The 16,593-nt window shown below is 39.5% G+C and overlaps 1 protein-coding gene across 3 annotated transcripts in view; it reads left to right on the top strand.

Moving 5' to 3' along the window:
• Positions 1-1,154: 1,154 nt before the first annotated feature.
• Positions 1,155-16,593, top strand: part of NSUN6 (NOP2/Sun RNA methyltransferase 6) — a 72,742-nt gene continuing 57,303 nt past the window's right edge. For 2 of the 3 annotated variants that reach the window (XM_061126319.1, XM_061126320.1), the window contains exons 1-3: positions 1,155-1,621; positions 4,324-4,479; positions 9,850-9,929. In XM_061126319.1, the coding sequence (XP_060982302.1) occupies positions 1,547-1,621; positions 4,324-4,479; positions 9,850-9,929 (311 nt within the window). In that variant the 5' untranslated portion in view covers positions 1,155-1,546. Of the gene's footprint in view, positions 1,622-4,323; positions 4,480-9,849; positions 9,930-16,593 lie in introns of those variants that run through there. The other variant, XM_061126321.1, reaches the window with a different exon arrangement.

Below are 16,593 nucleotides of genomic sequence, written 5' to 3'. Positions count from 1 at the left end.
CATTTTCCTGATCACTTTCAGATGACTTAGCCACAGAAGAATTCCATAAATTTATGGAAGAAATATGCCAGGGTGGGAAGACTAGGTATTGGCTTTAGAAGCCAGGTGGTGGTGGTCTTTATCCTGATGTTCTCAATCATTGTTAGTGTATTATACTTCTAAAAACATCTCTGTGTAAGATTTGAAGAGACAAAGATTTAGGAAAAAATTTCCCTATAGTTCGGTGTTAATGACCACGGGGTGTGTTTCAAAGAACACTGTCTCCAGACAGAATAATTATTTCTAGTTTCCTACTTAAGGATAGGAAACTATGTCTTTCCTTAGGTCCCTCCTCCCTTTGAGTTTTTTTCACCTCAAACACAAAGATTACACCAAACGTCTCATGGGCTTTAAAGGAGAAATCAGCTCCCATACCCGGAACTGTTAGCCTTCCTTATTCAACTAACTGTAAAAACTGCCCGTGTGTTTTGAAGTTTCACCTGAGGATATAAAGATATTAAAACACCATGAACCCAAGTTTTAAAAAATTGAATAATGCTGTTTACCTATAACTGAGATCAGCCCAGCAATCCTGAGAGGGAAGGAAATTTCATAAAACTCAAAGGGTGCCTGAAGGGTTCAAGCAAACTCTGGTTTAATTCTTTCTTTGGAGGTTAGCTAGTGGTTAACTGACTGAAAAAGTGAAAGTGTTAGTCGCTCAGTCGTATCCGACTCTTTGGGACTCCATGGATCATACCCGACCAGGCTCCTCTGTCCACGGAATTCTCCAGGCAAGATTACTGGAGTGGTTACCATTTCCTTCTTCAGGGAATCTTACCACCCGGGATCCAACCCAGGTCTACCTGCATGGCTCTCCCCCGCCTTTTTTAATCAGGTCAGTACGACTCAACACTTCCTAATTGGCACCCAGCTCTCTTCCGCAAGGTCTATAGAGCGCTCCACCAGTTTCCGGGTCCGAAGCAGCCCCTCCTCCAACCTCTTGAGGAGAGCCCTCCCAGTCCAGCTGAACCTGGAAGCATCGCGGGTGGAGCTGGGACACTCTGGAGGCGTGACGTAGAGGCCATATACGGCTGCGGATTGGTGGGCGGGGGAAGGAGGGGCGGGTCACGTCGCCGGAACTGACGCATTCCGGAACCCGCTCTCTGCTGAGCAACCTGGGCTGCATGTTTCGAAATTGATGCCAGCCTGGTTTTGCACATCTCTGTGCAGTTGACAGCGGATTCACTCCTCACGATTCCCCCCCTCCCCCCCGCCACGTGAGTGGCATTGCGTCGCAGTGGTGTCCGTGAGCGTCGCTAAAGAAGTCCCGGGACAGGTTCGGTGGAGGTGAAGCCGCTCCAACCTGGTCCAGCTCTAGAAGGCGTGGAAGTTCCTCCGCGTTTCTCATTTTAACTGGGCGTGAGCAGCGCTCTTTTCTTTGGCATCGGATGGTCCTGGCACGTCGTGGGTGGTGTTCATTGCCCAGACGTTCATTGCAATTTGGACAGAGAAAGACCACCGTTTTCTGTCATTTCTCCGAGAGGAGGAGTACTCAAGCAGTAGGAAAATGTCTGTTTTCCCTAAAATATCTTTGAGACTTGAAGTTGAAAACTATCTTAAAGCGGGCTTTATGAATAAGGAGGTAGGTCAGATAAATATATTAGATGCTGTTTGCAGACATTCAAATATTTACACACTAGAGGGATAGGAAAAAAAAAAACCTAAAAGGCAGTTAAATGTTTACAGCTGTTGTTTCTTATTACTAGCCTTTCCCAATGCATTAATATAATATGCTGATGTTTTTCTGCAGGTATGTAATGAATCCTCTCTGAGCTCAGAGATGTATGGAGTGTTTTTTTTTTTTTTTTTTTTTTTAACATTTCGGAATGGGAGAGGAGGGAGGAGGAAAAAAGCTGTTGTGTGCCTGGCGACAGGTGTTGGGCACTGAAGGGGTTACAGGGGTGGGCAAGCAAAGATGCATGTCCTCTGAGAATTAAAAGTCCTGTAGGGAAGAAACACCTGTGTTCTTCCAGCGTCTGCTCTGTGCTCAGGTGAGGTATACTGTCATTCAGCGAGTGCTTGTTAAATGCCACTGCTTGTGCTAGGTGGTTTGCAGACCTTTAACTTCTTAATCTTGTGTGTGTGCTCAGTCGTGTCCCAACTGTTTGGGACTTCATTGCCTGTAGCCCACCGGTCTCCTCTGTCCATAGGATTCTCCAGGCAAAAATACTGCAATGGATTGCCGTTTCCTACTCCAGAGGATCTTCCCAACCCAGGGGTTGAACCCATATCTTCTGCAGCTCTTTGCATTGGCAGGTGGATTCTTTACCGCTGAGCCACCTGGGAAACCACATCGTAATCTTAGCAATCATTTTTTTGGTAGATATTTCATCCCCATTTTTTACAGGTGAGAGAGCTGAGGGTCCAAAGAGTTATGTTCCTGAATCAAATCTACATCGCTGTCATGGTCCTAATGTTGAAATCTGAAGGGAAAGAGCTTAGGTGTTAGTACAGTGGGAAAAGGAATTGATTTGGAACCCCAAGCCCCCTGGTTTGCATCTCAGTGCTTTTTTCTATCTCTTAAACTTGCTTTCATCATCTGTGAAGTTGGAGGACATTTAACACCACTAAATTTTCAGGGTTAAGGTATTAGTCATAAGGGTGAGCACCTGGCATTGTAGGTCCTCAACAAGTGTTCTTTCTCCGTCCTGCTGGCAGCCTTGAGCACAGAAGTCCTCAGTGAATGTTGATTGATTGCCAGGCTCGTGCTCTCCGCCTTACCATCCTGCTTGTAGGCAGCTTTGTATTTTCCAAATCTTTGGTGTTGTATTCAAAGTAAAGCCGCACAAATATCAATCATTTTCAAAGATGTTGGTGAAGCCATGACTTCTAGGTTAGATTTCTATGTTTTTATTCCCAAAGATTATGTTAAAGAGCATCACAATATGGAAAGATAGTCTCCTTTTTTCCTAAATATTTTATTTATTTGGCTGCTTTGGGTCTTAGCTGCAGCATTTGGGTCTTTAGGTGCAGCATGTGGAATCTAGTTTACAGACTAGGGATCGAAACCAGGCCCCCTACATTGGGAGCTCAAACTGTTACCTGTTGGACCACCAGGGAAGTCCCCGAAGAAATATTTTCTTGATTTCAAAAAACTTAAAGTAGGGTGTTAAGAGAAATAGAGGCAGTTTTTTCCCCCAGAATTTTTGAAATGATTAACATTGTTTTATAAAAGAAAATTCAAATGTTTTTGACACCAGTTCTTTTTCAAACATACTAACAGGATTTTACAAAAAGAAAAACTACCCCTGTGTAAAAAGTATCAAAAGTAGTGAAATATTCGGTTAAAAAAAACATAAACACTGAGAAAGTGCTAATATTTTTAGGCTAGTGGATTATTAGGCTGGCAAGTAGTTTATGAAGATTCTGTGAGGCAGGGGATGGTCAAAGATGACAAAAAATGGTGAAATACATGTCTGGAAGGCTTCAGTTGATTACAAGCAAACTTGGTCATTTGAGTCTTTATAACTCTTATTTCTGACAGGTATCTTGCTGGTTTTTTTTGGACAGTATCTGTCTGTTATTTTTAATAATACTATGCATGTTTGCTCAGTCATGTCTTGACTTTTTGTGACTCCATGGACTGTAGCCCGCCAGGCTCCTCTGTCCATGGGGTTCTCCAGGCAAGAATATTGGAATGGGTTAACATTTCCTTCTGCAGGGGATCTTCCCAACCCAGGAATGAAACCTACATCTCCTGTGTCTATTGCATTGGCAGACGAGTTCTTTACCACTACGCCACCTGGGAATCCTAACATGTAGTACTACCGTATTAAAAAAAACTGATGTTGTGAGAGATTGTTGGGTGACAGTATCAGGTGTTACGTATTCTTCAAATACTGGTGTTTTATTATTATTATTTTTTTTAATACTGGTGTTTTAAAAGGTTACTAGCCAATTCGCTCTAGGATATGAGGTTAGCAGGGAACTAGTTCTACAGAAGTGATGTAACAGTTAATATTTTTATAAATAAGTAGAATGAAATCCTGAATTTGTGTGAATAAATGTAGCAGTTATGTTCAAAATGTTAATAATGCTTTGAGGTTGAGGTAGTGATTTTCTAATCCCTTTTCATCAGGTGTTTCATTAGGTGTTTATTAGCATAACCCTGTGAAAAATCACCATAACCTTAGTGTTATCAACATGGAAACAGAAAAGTGAAATGGAGCAGAATGTTGTGGAATGATGTTTCATCAGTTGGAACAAATGTATATGCATATATCTTAATATTTTTAATTTGTATTATGAAAATGAAACAGTAACTTGTTCTTTCCTTCTTTTCAGATTCTGTCTGCTTTAGGTAAACAAGAAGCAGAAAGGAGGTTTGAAACGCTGTTACACAACTTGTCTCACCCTCCGTCATTCACCACGGTCAGGGTAAACACGCATCTGGCCTCAGTACAACATGTGAAAAATCTGTTATTTGATGAGCTTCAGAAGGTTGGTGCAAATTTTTGTCATTATGTACAGAAGGAGATTTCTCCAACCTATGTCATGTTGCTTCTAACATCATGTGGACGATATATGTTACAAGTTTACAGATAAGGAAATTGAGGATCACGGATATTGTTCAAGGTTACATAGTGTGTGCTAATGCTAGAACTTGAACATAATGCTTCTGATTCTGAATTTATTTAGTAACTGGATAGGTTATTCAATCCCTCCGGGCCCCTGTTGTCTCATCTTCATCGTTAAAATGCGTAAGAGGTCTGTTCTAACCCAAAAAGTTTGTGCTGTTGTCGTAAGCAGCTTATAACGATCACGAGGGCAGATCGTATAGCTGAAGTGAGCCCAGAGGTCAGGAGGTGCCTACTGATTACCTGTAGGATTGTATTTTTCATTTTAATATAATTAATTTATTTTTATTGGAGTACAGTCGCCTTACAGTGTTGTTTCTTCTGTACAGCAGAATGAATCGGCCATGCTTATACATATATCCCCTCGTCCTTGGATTACTTCCCGTTTAGGTCCTCAAAGAGCATTGGGTAGACTTCCCTGTGCTGTACAGTAGGTTCTGATTAGTTGTCTGTTTTATACATCATATCAATAATGTATACATGTCTATCCCAGTCTCCCAATTCCTCCCACTTTCCCCCTTGGTGTCCATGCATTTGTTCCCTACGTCTGTGTCTCTTGTTTCTGGTTTGCAAATAGTTTCATCTGTACCATTTTTCTAGATTCCACATTTATGCGTAATTACATGGTATTTTCCTGCTTCTGACTTATTTCACTCTATATGACAGTCTCTAGGTCCATCCACATCTCTGCAAATGATAGTTTCTTTGATAATTAAATATAATTTAATAAAGGGAAATTAAATAGCATAAAGAATGTATTTAAAAATAAGATAATGCAGATTTTTTTTTTTTGGTTCAACCAATAAAATAGTTTTTGTATATACTCATTTTCTCTAAGTGAAAATGGATTTTAAAATGCATAAGAGGTCTGTTCTAACCCAAATTGTTAAAGTTTCAAATAGAAAAATAATATTTGAATTTTCTTGTTTATATTGTCTTAATTGCTTTCAAAACCTGTACATTTTGTAAGTGGAATAAGTCAGAGAAAGGCAAATACTACATGATATCACTTACATGTGGAGTCCAAAAAAATACAACGAATTAGTGAATATAACAGAAAAGCAGCAGAGTCACAGATAGAACAAATGAGTCGTTACCAGTGGGGGCAGGCTCTGTAGGGGTGGGAGAGGTAAGTTAGGTGTAAGAGATGCTCAAGGATGTACGGTATAACACAGTATGGTTAATATTTTACAGTAAGTGTAAGTGAAAAAGAACCTTTGAAAATTATTTTAAAAAAATATCAGAAAGAAAACCCCAAAGCTGTGCATTTTGTTTTTCATACACTGTGCACTGAAATTTGCCCCCCAGGAAATGTAAAATGGAGGGAGACAAGGTGCCTGAAGGGGGGTAGTTTTAGTTATTCCGTTTTATAGTTATTATTACATCTCTTCTAACAAATAACCACAGATGGGTGTCAGCAGGCCTATTTCTACCTAAGTACCTAAATGAAAAGGAAAGAGAGAAGCATAGTTAAGACTCCCATTTGTATATCATAGGCTGTGTTGTCAGTTTACTATGGATATAACGTTCAGAAATTTTCAGAGCATCTTCACTGGTATTGATTCTTTTTATTTTATTGAAGTATAGTTGATTTACAGTGTTGTCTGTGCCGGGCAGCAAAGTGACTCAGTTATTATACATATATATATATATATATATATATACACACACACACACACCCACCCACCCACACACACACCCACCCACACACATAATCTTTTTCATATTCTTTTGTTACAGTGTATCACAGGATGTTGAATATAGTTCCCTGTGCTATACATTGGGACCTTGTTGTTTGATTCATTTGTTTTTTGTCTTTAATATCACCACATCTGTGAATTGTTTATCATACTGTCTTTAAGAACAGTTCTACAAACTTCAAGTTGTGAGGAGATGACCATGATGTAAGAAGAATCAGTTATAGTTTCTGTATGAGACCAGAACTTAGTACGATAATTATGTAAAACTTGGAGAGAGGTTATTCTGAATTTTAATGAGTGATAATTTTATTGACTGTATTAGGCATACAGTGTGAACAGTTCCTCTAAGCAGCTAAGATTATTACTTTTATATAGCCATGTGTATAGGTTTTCAGCTTGTATAAAGGAAGCTGTTCTGTCCATAACTCAGGCAGATCCAGGTTGTTTTCTTTTCTAGAAAATTATTCCTAGAGCTTAGATAACCTAGGATCCCAGTCTGATAGAAAGAAATCTCAGGTGTTGTGTCTAAGACAAGGCAGGTGAAATCATTCCGGGCTTTGAGTCCCTTTCTGTGAAGGTTGAGATGAGACTGAGAAAGTGGGGTTGTGGGCAGTAGGTAAGAACCTGGCGGTTTGAGTCTTACCTCTTGCTACCAGGAAAGGGGGACTCAAAGGAGGTTTTAGATCACGAATGTTCGTTTTCCATGTCCCAAAGCTCACCTGTATCCCGAAGGCATATCCTGAATGGTATACAAGTGGGTGCTTTGTCTCTAGATTTCTCTGGGTCACATATTGAAATTTCATCATTTAAAATTTCATTTGACTAGCGAGGATGTGGAGAAGCTGGAACCTGTCTCCACTGCTGGGAACGTCAAGTGGTTTGGCATCTTTGGAAAAGTTTGTGGTCTCTTAAAAAGCTAAACATAAACTTACTGTACAACCCAGCAATTTGACTCCTATATCTGTCCAAGAGAAGTGGAAACATATGTCCATGCAGAGACTTGGACATGAATATTATTATATTAGCCGCATTGTTTGTAATAACCAAAATGGGGCGACTGTCCAAATGTCCATTGACTGGTGAATAGAAAAACAAAATGTGGTTAAGTTCACACCATGGAATGGAACTCAGCAATGAAAGTGATGAGCTAATACATGCTACCGCGTGGGTGAACCTCAAAAACACTACAGTGAGTGCAAGAAGCCAGACACAAGACCCTCTGTACTGTGTGATCCTATTTGTATGAAATGTCTAAAAAAGGCAGATTCTAGAGAAAGAAGTAGGTTAGTGGTTGCCTGGGATTGTGGCTGGAACAGGGATTGACTGCAGATGGGCATGAAGAATCTTTGTGTGGTGATGGATAGGACCTAAAACTGAATTCTAGTGACGGTTGCACAATTCTGTAAATTTACTAAAAAAATCATTGAATTGTGCATTTAATATGGATATATTTTATGGTATGTAAAGTAAACCTCAATAAGGCTGTTTTAAAAAGGGCACAGGGTAGAAACTAACAGAAAAAGAAGCCTGTGGTATGTTTGGTTAAAAAAAAGTACGTGATATTTTTATGAAAGTTAGGCATATGTGGTTTTATGAAAGTTTTATTTCTGTATTGTTTTAATATTTGATAGAAAAGGAGAGAAGGAAAATCTTGGCTCGAGCAGGGTTGATCACTGTGTAGAATATCTCTGTAGTGTGGAGAGGTAGTGCTTCTGAAGCAAAACAAAAACAAATGACAAAATCCATTATCTTCTCCTTAGAAGGATCATAGTCTGGATACTGTAAGGCAGCGATCCCCAACCTTTTTGGCACGAGGGACTGGTTTTTCCATTCTCCCAGTTGAGGACAGTTTTTCCATGAACCAAGGCAGGGGTATGGTTTTGGAATGATTCAAGTGCATTGCATTTATTATGCATTTTATTTCTATTATTATTTCATCAGCTCCACCTCAGATCATCCCGGAGGTTGGGGAGTCCTGCTAGGGTATTAGACAATGAGAGAACATGAGGGGGAGAGCGGGAAAAGCAGAGAGGTTTGTTTGAATGAGGAGTTCACCCTTAACATGTCTTACTATGCTGTTGGGTATGGTTAGTTTGAAATTCCCTTTGCTCAGAGGAAGTAGAACTCAGAAGAGCTATTGACTTGGTAGAGATAAAATAGTCTGATTTCCAAAATCTGAAGGATTTTTGTTCTCTTTCCATTTCTACTTAGAAATAGATTGATTTTGGGTTTTCAATAGCTAGTGTATTGATACTACAGTGCAGCACTAGTATCTATTATTGTTACTGCTTTGGTGCAGTATGTGAAGGTGTATGAGTCTAATCAGTAGCGTACACAGCAGAGACTTGTTTTCCAGTATTTGTGTGTGGCCCTCTGATAGACACAGAGTCCTTGCTCTCCATTCCCCTCTTTTATGGGGAATGCCCAGTTGTCTGCTGTCTGCAGCCATGGTGTGCTGGTACATACCAAACAACCCCCTTTCTGGGAAAAATAATGCTGGTTTGTAGTGTTTGCTGATTTTTGTGGTGTAAAGGCTCCCACTCTGGTCAGTTTCAAGCTGCCAGCATGACTTTGACTTGGCAAGAGATGCACACAGTTGGCTCCCATGAGACTGCTGCTGCTGCTAAGTCGCTTCAGTCGTGTCTGACTCTGTGCGACCCTGTAGACGGCAGCCCACCAGGCTCCTCTGTCCCTGGGATTCTCTAGGTAAGAATACTGGAGTGGGTTGCCATTTTCTTCTCCCATGCATGCATGCATGCTAAGTCACTTGAGTTGTGTCTGACTCTGTGCGACCCTATGGACAGCAGCCCACCAGGCTCCTCTGTTCACAGGATTCTCCAGGCAAGAATACTGGAATGGGTTGCCATTTCCTTCTCCATACCTATAAGACTGGGAGTTGGCTTTGGCACCTACACTGCTGGCCCTGCACGTATTTCTAGTCTGAATGCCAAGTGTGGTGGAGGATACTGAATATCCTCAGCCTTTGCCAGGAAGCATAATCAAAACTGGTGTGGCAGGATTTCCCTAGTGGCCCAGTGGTTAAGACTGTGCTTCCACTGCAGGAGGCACGGGTTCAATCCCTGGTAGGGGAACTAAAATCTCACGTGCCACAGTGCAACCAAAAACAGACAAGCAAACAAAAAACTGACATGGCATTCAGTGTTGATAATATATAATACACAGTATTTAGAACTCTCAGTCTTTAATGTCCTATTCATGCAACTCTATATTGGATATGTGTTTTCAAAGTAGGTCACTTAAGGTCAACATGGTTTGTGTTTACAAAGTCAAACACTAAACAAAATTGAGCCTTTTACTTGTAAAGAAGTCAAGAAACTTGAGAATCAAATTATAGAGAAAATGTTGTTTTGAAGTCTTTGATTTTTTTTTTGGTAGTATCCCATGAAAAAAAATGAAAATAATCCTAAATCAAACTTTATGCTCTGTTAGGTAATGACACTGAAAAGCTCTGTAATTTGAAATTTACCCAGTGTGTTGATTGCTTTGTAATCCTCTGTGTTTATTTTCAACAGCAGTTTAATGGATTAAGTTTTCCTATTCTTCAGCATCCAGACCTTCAGGATGTCTTACTTATTCCTGTTATTGGACCTAGGTTTGTAACTATTTCATTTTAAAATTGTATACTTATAAATAAAAATTTGTCTCAGGTTCTTTTTTTGCTGTTTGGTGATAGTACTAAATTTCTCTGTTAGCAACTTTATTTAGATAGGAATTCACAGACTTGATAAATGTTGACTACATTGTCTGTCATGGAAAATACTACAAAAAAACACTGGGAATGGACTCAAACTATCTTGAGAGGAATGCATGTTAGTTCCATTTAGCGGTGATTGATTTTTTTCATTCCGTAAGACATTTGTTTACTTATATATCATAAGAGATTCCACTGCTAAATGAAAACTTTTTGAGCTACAACAGAAACACAAAGCAAATACAAAGCAGTGTTTCCTATTTTCATAATTGATATATTTGTAAAATTTTATTAATTCATGATGATGTTAAATTACTGTATTCTCTGAGTAGAACCGGTTACCATGGTAGCTCAGCTGGTAAAGAATCCTCCTGCAATGAGGTAGACCCCAGTTCTATCCCTGGGTCGAGAAGATTCCCTGGAGAAAGGGGTAGGCTACCCACTCCAGTCTTCTTGGGCTTCCCTGGTGGTTCAGACGGTGAAGAATCAGCCTGCAATGCGGAGACCTGGGTTTGATCCCTGGGTTGGGAAGATCCCCTGGAGAAGGGAATGGCAACCCACTCCAGTATTCTTGCCTGGAGAATCTCCACGGACATAGGAGCCTGGCAGGCTACAGTCCATGGGGTCGCAAAGAGTCAGACATGACTGAGTGACTAAGCACAGCTGAATAGAAGAAATACTGTGTTTGGAAGGCTTGTGTTTAAAAAAGGAAAAAAAAAATAATAGGCTTTCATATTATAATGGGAATTCTGTTCCCAAAGAGCATTTTAAAATCCCTAATTGTGATAAAATTTTAATACCCCTAATAGTAGTAATAAACACAAAAATGTTCATTTTGTTAAAGCTTTAAAGTATTGATAATTTAGTGGTCAACAGTAGAGCGATGGTTTTTGGTTTATCCATTCAGTGGAATATTGTACAGACTTAAATGTGGTAGAATTATATGTACAAATAAATAGTAATATTTACGATTAATTAAATACCCAAAGCATGATGCTCTGTGTAGGATAATCACATTTCTTTTGCAATTAAATACTACAGATTTATGTATATTTATTTATACACAGAAAAAAGTCTGGAGGGTATAACATACCCAACTCTTAATAGGGATTAATTCTGAGTGCTTAACTCTGAGGAGGTTGGGAGAAACTAGATAAGCAGAGGCTCTAATTGTAACATTTCTGGTTTATTTTATTTTTTACTGTAAACACGTATTACTTTTGCAGTTTAAAAAATTGAGTTTGTAAATTCATTGTATATTTTTGTTAAGAGGAGCATTGCATTAGTGAATGGAGGAGTCTTACTTAAGTGTGCTGAGTTTTACTAAATTCATACAACTATATAGTCAGGTGTTGGAGAAGACTCTTGAGAGTCCCTTGGACTGCAAGGAGATCCAATCAGTCCATCCTAAAGGAAGTCAGTCCTGAATATTCATTGGAAGGGACTGGTGCTGAAGCTGAAACTCCAATACTTTGGCCACCTGATGCGAAGAGTTGACTCATTTGAAAAGACCCTGATGCTGGGAAAGATTGAGAGCAGGAGGCGAGGGGATGACAGAGGATGAGATGGTTGGATGGCATCACTGACTCAATGGACATAGGTTTGGGTGAACTCCGGGAGTTGGTGATGGACAGGGAGGCCTGGTGTGCTGCGGTTCGTGGGGTCGCAAACGGTTGGATGCAACTGACTGACTGAACTGATACTGAGTTGATTGAGGAGTCACCCCCATCAAGATATACACCATTTTCATCACCAGAAAATTCTCTGCATTCTGCCCCCCATACTAGGAAACCACTGTTCTGATTTCTCTCATTCCTATTTAGTTTTAAACCAACTAGTTACTATAGTTGATCAGTCACAGGTCTTCTGAGATCTGCGATTCATTTTGGAATACACTGGACGTCATTCCATGATGCCCATAGTTTTCCATAATCTATGTAACTCTATTTCATTCTTCTTACTGGCTTCATAATAATCCTTTCATCCTATTCTTTGTAGTGAGTAAGCTATTCATTAAAACATTAGTGAACTGTGTAACACAGACGGTGAGTTACAGGAAAGCACTGAGAAATCTTTTAGGATTGTGGGTTCATATGCCTACCTTTCATTTCTGAAAGGAGCATGTTAGCTTTTTTTTGTCTTTTAAACTCATCACCAGTTTTATTAGGTATCTTTTGACTTTCCACTATGAAAAATGAAGAAATTCTTAGAGCTGCCCTAAAACTTCCACCAACCAATTTTTATTTACTGTTTGTTTGTTTTTTTTCTAACATTATAAAGCTTTGTAACATCTGTATTCAGTTCAGGTGAATGCAGTGCTTGGCTTTTTGCAATAAACAGTAGTTTTTTTCTGAGTTCTTTGTCTTGACTGATTGGATATTGTCATTTAGCATAGGGGTCCCCAACCTTCTGGATCTAATGCTTGCTGATCTGAGGTGGAACCGATGTAATAATAATCGAAATAAAGTGCACAATAAAAGTAATACTTTTGAATCATCCCCAAACCATCCACACCCCCCGGTCCGTGGAAGAGTTATCTTCCATGAAGCCAGTCCCCGGTGCTAGAAGGTTGGGGACCCCTGATTTAGCAGGTCTCCAGCACCTGCTTCTCTTCTCCCAGGGATGTTTCTTGTACCCTCTCTTTACATTCTCACTTGAGAATTGCTTGTTGCCTTTATATTTATTTTAAATTTTTATTTATTTATGGCTGCATTGGGTCTTAGTTGTGTCATGCAGGCTTCTCTCCAGCTGTGGCACCTGGGTTTCAGAGTGTGTGGGTTCAGTATTTGTGATTCACAGGTTTAGTTGCCCCACATCATGTGGAACCTTAGTTTCCCGACCAGGGATTGAACCTGTGTCCCCTGCATTGCAAAGTGGATTACTAACCACTGACTGAACCACATGGGAAGTCTTTTTGTTTTTGCCTTTATATGTAAGCAAGAACTTGGTTAAGTATATGTAGTCGTTTCAGGTCACATGTTATTTCCCTTATAACTGTGTAGACACTGCTTTCACAATCTTATGGCCTCACATGTAGCTGTGAAAAAAATCTGAGGCCAAAAAGTATTTTCCCTTTTGCAACAAAATCTTGATCTTTCACTTGGAGGTCTATGAGACTTTTAGGCATTGGACTGTAGAAACTTGGCTGGGGTATTCCTTGATTTTGGTTATCCTCTTAATTTTGATTGAAACACAGTGGAATTTTTCAATGATAAGTGTTCTTGTAGTTCTTTGAATATTTTTCCATTACATACTACTGCCTTCTGTGTTAGGAGGACACTAATACTCTGTATGTTGGATTTCCTGTGAGGATGCTCCCTGTGTTGGGCTCTCCTAGACAGCCCAGGGTCAGTAATGAGCTGGGAGGACTCCCCAGAGCTCAGCATCTAGTCAAGGATTTATTGGCAAGGATTTATGGCATGAAAGGGGTACAAAAGCCATGTCAGCAAAGGGAAAACGTGTATGGGGTAGAGTCAGAAGGAAACCAGGCATGAGCTTCCAGAAAGTTGCTCCCCATGGAGTTAACCAGGATGGGCTTCATTCTTTCAGCAGTCCGTTTTGATGTGAGTAAAATTGTTGTCTGCGAGGGCAGCCATTAGAGCTGCATCACCCAAGGTTTCAGTTGGCAGGCATGCTCTGCCTGGCATGTGCCAAATTCCAGACTCCCGAAAGGAAAGCAGGTGTTAAGAGTGACCACACTGCTTGTACAAACAGTAGTTGACTGTTACTAGAGCTGGTTTTATATCAGTGCTGGGAACTGTTTCCCAGTCAAGTTTTCAAATGCCAGCCAAGGGCCACCTTCTAAGCAGGCTTCTTTCAGAATAGCTGTCTCAAGTCTGTTATGTTAGCTCTTTGACTTCAGGAGATTTACCATCCTTTACTTGCTGAGCTAAGCTAGTTTGCTTCTTTTCCTCTTTATTATTTTGTTGTTGTTCTCTCTTTTTAAAGGTTCTTTTTAGTTTCTTTGAGGCCTTCCCTGGTGACTCAGATGGTAAAGAATCTGCCTGCAGTGCAGGAGACCTGGGTTTGATCCCTGGGTTGGGAAGAGCCCCTGGAGAAGGGATTGGCAACCCACTCCAGTATTCTTGCCTGGAGAATCCCATGGACCAAGGAGCCTGGCGGGCTATAGTCCACAGGGTTGCGAAGAATCGGACATGACTGAGTGACTAACACATACACCCATTTTCTTTGAAACTACAGAGAGGTTATTTGAGATTTTGCTCTTTTTTGGTCTGTACATTTTGTTCTGGCTTTGGTTTATTATAGCTTTGTTTAATGTTACACACGTCCCTTGGTGTTCATGGGAGGTTGGACACCCCCCCCCCCCCAAATAACCAATATCCACAGTTGCTCAAGTCTTTTATATAAAATGGTATAGTATTTGCATATAACTCACGCACATCCTTAGCATACTTTGAATCATTTCTAGATTACTTGCAATACCTAATACTATGTGAACAGCAAATTCAAGTTTTGCCTTCTGCAACTTTCTGGAATTAAATTTTTTTTTTCTGTCTGTGGCTAGTTGAATCCACAGATGCAGAACCTGAGGGTGAGAGGGCCATCTCTACCTACGCATCTGTCCCAGGTTGAATGAATATTCGAATGAAAACATTTACATAGAGTCACCTAGTCTGCACTTTGAGTCAAATGTGTACTTGGATAACTCATCAGATGTGTTTTTTGAAAACACTTTCACCAGATCTTTTCTAGTGGCTCGTCTCTAGTTCTGGTGAGCTGAGCTGATGAAGACTAAGGCTTTGCTGTGAGGGGGTCTAGCTCATGGCTGTCTTGTTGGGGGCTTTAATTTTTGGTTATGCTTAGTGAACTCAGGGGAGGAGTCACAGCATTGATTACACTTTGCTGCTCTTCCCTTCACTACTTCTAGAGAGTTTATCCAGGTTTGTTAGAGAAAACATGGATTGTCTGCTTGTGCCACTTCTGCCAGTCCAGTTCCTCCTTCGGTTTTATCCATAGGGAATGGGACTGACATGACATGCCCAGACCTTCCTTTTTTCTGCCTGATCCTTTGGTCCTGTTTCTGAGTAATGAATAATTGTTTGGGTATCCAAGAGCCTTTCCTTTTCAGAAACAGTCATACCCTATTGAGGAATTGGATTTGATCCAGATTTCACTGTGTCAGCTAATTACTCTTCATCACTTGCATCTTAGCTGCTGCTTAGATTTCTTGCAAATGGAATTTTCTTTCAGATTTTTCTTCCCCCATTTTTGTGGGCTTTAGAAAAAGGAATATATGTGTACTTTTACTCATTGACAAATCTTTTTTACTAGAAGCTCAACATTTCACAGCTATTTAGGATATCAAAATGTACATTAAACTATTTAAAGAGAGTAAACAATTCAAAAAGTAAATCTCACCATAAAATTCAGGTTCCTTCATTTTATTTAACATGATATTTAATTTACTGAGCAAATATATGTATATATTTAATACTTTTTTAAGTTTTTGAATTTATTTCAGTGTTGCTTCTTTTTTTTTTTTATGTTTTGATTTTTCAGCCCCAAGGGATGTGGGATCTTAGCTCCCCAACCAGGGATCAGACTTGCACCTCCTGCTTTGGAAGGCGAAGTCCTAAGCACTGGACTGCCAGGAAAGTCTTGATCAAATATATTTTAAAGTTAGGAAGGTTTTACCAATGGTAATTAGATCAAAGTAAGGGGGTAATGCTGAAGTTGATGGTATCAATGTCAACTTTATTGAAAAACTTAAAAGAGAAAATTGAATGCCAGTCTTCTTTTGATCCAAAGTATTTTTCATTTTTTTAATTGAAATAGAGTTGACTTACGATGTGATGTTAGTTTCAGGTGTTCAGCAGAGTGCTTCAGTTGTATATTCCTTCTCAGATTCTTTTCCCTTAAAGGTTTTTATGAAATATTTGGTTTAGTTCCCTGTGCTATACAATAGGTCCTTGTTGATTATCTATATTATATATATTAGTGCGTGCATGTTAATCCCAAACTCCTAATTTATCCCCCCATATAAGAGTATCTTTTTAAAATGTTTATTGTTGTATAGTTGATTGACAGTGTTGTGTTAGTTTCTGCTATACTGGAAAGTGAATCAGTTATACATATATTCACTCTTTTTTTAGATTCTTTTCTCATTTAGATCATTACAGAGTATGAGGTAGAGTTCCCTGTGCTACAGAGTAAGTGTTTATTATTAATAGTTATCTCTTTTACTTCTAATAGTGTGTATATGACAGTCCCACTCTCCTGATTTATCCCTCTCCCCCATTAGCCATAAGTTTGTTTTCTGCATCCATACAAGAGTATTTTAAACACCATACCCCAACCATCATTTTTTAAAGACTGCATTTAAATCAGTAGTATTTTTTAAGGCCAATATTCAATTTGTAATTTTTAAGAATCTCTGTATATTGTCTGTTGGTATTCTTTCCTTTTTGATAAAAATCTATTTTTAGCAGGTCAGAAAATTAACTTTCCCTAATAATTGAGTGTATAATTCAGTAGCAGAAATATCTTGAGATACAAATGAGATTGAGTTTGCCCTTTTCTTCCAGCCGTTCCATTTCCGTCTCTC

This window comes from Dama dama, chromosome 23 (genome assembly GCF_033118175.1).
Source record: "Dama dama isolate Ldn47 chromosome 23, ASM3311817v1, whole genome shotgun sequence".
NCBI classification, from domain to species: domain Eukaryota; kingdom Metazoa; phylum Chordata; class Mammalia; order Artiodactyla; family Cervidae; genus Dama; species Dama dama.
This window is presented reverse-complemented; position numbering and strand designations above follow the sequence as displayed.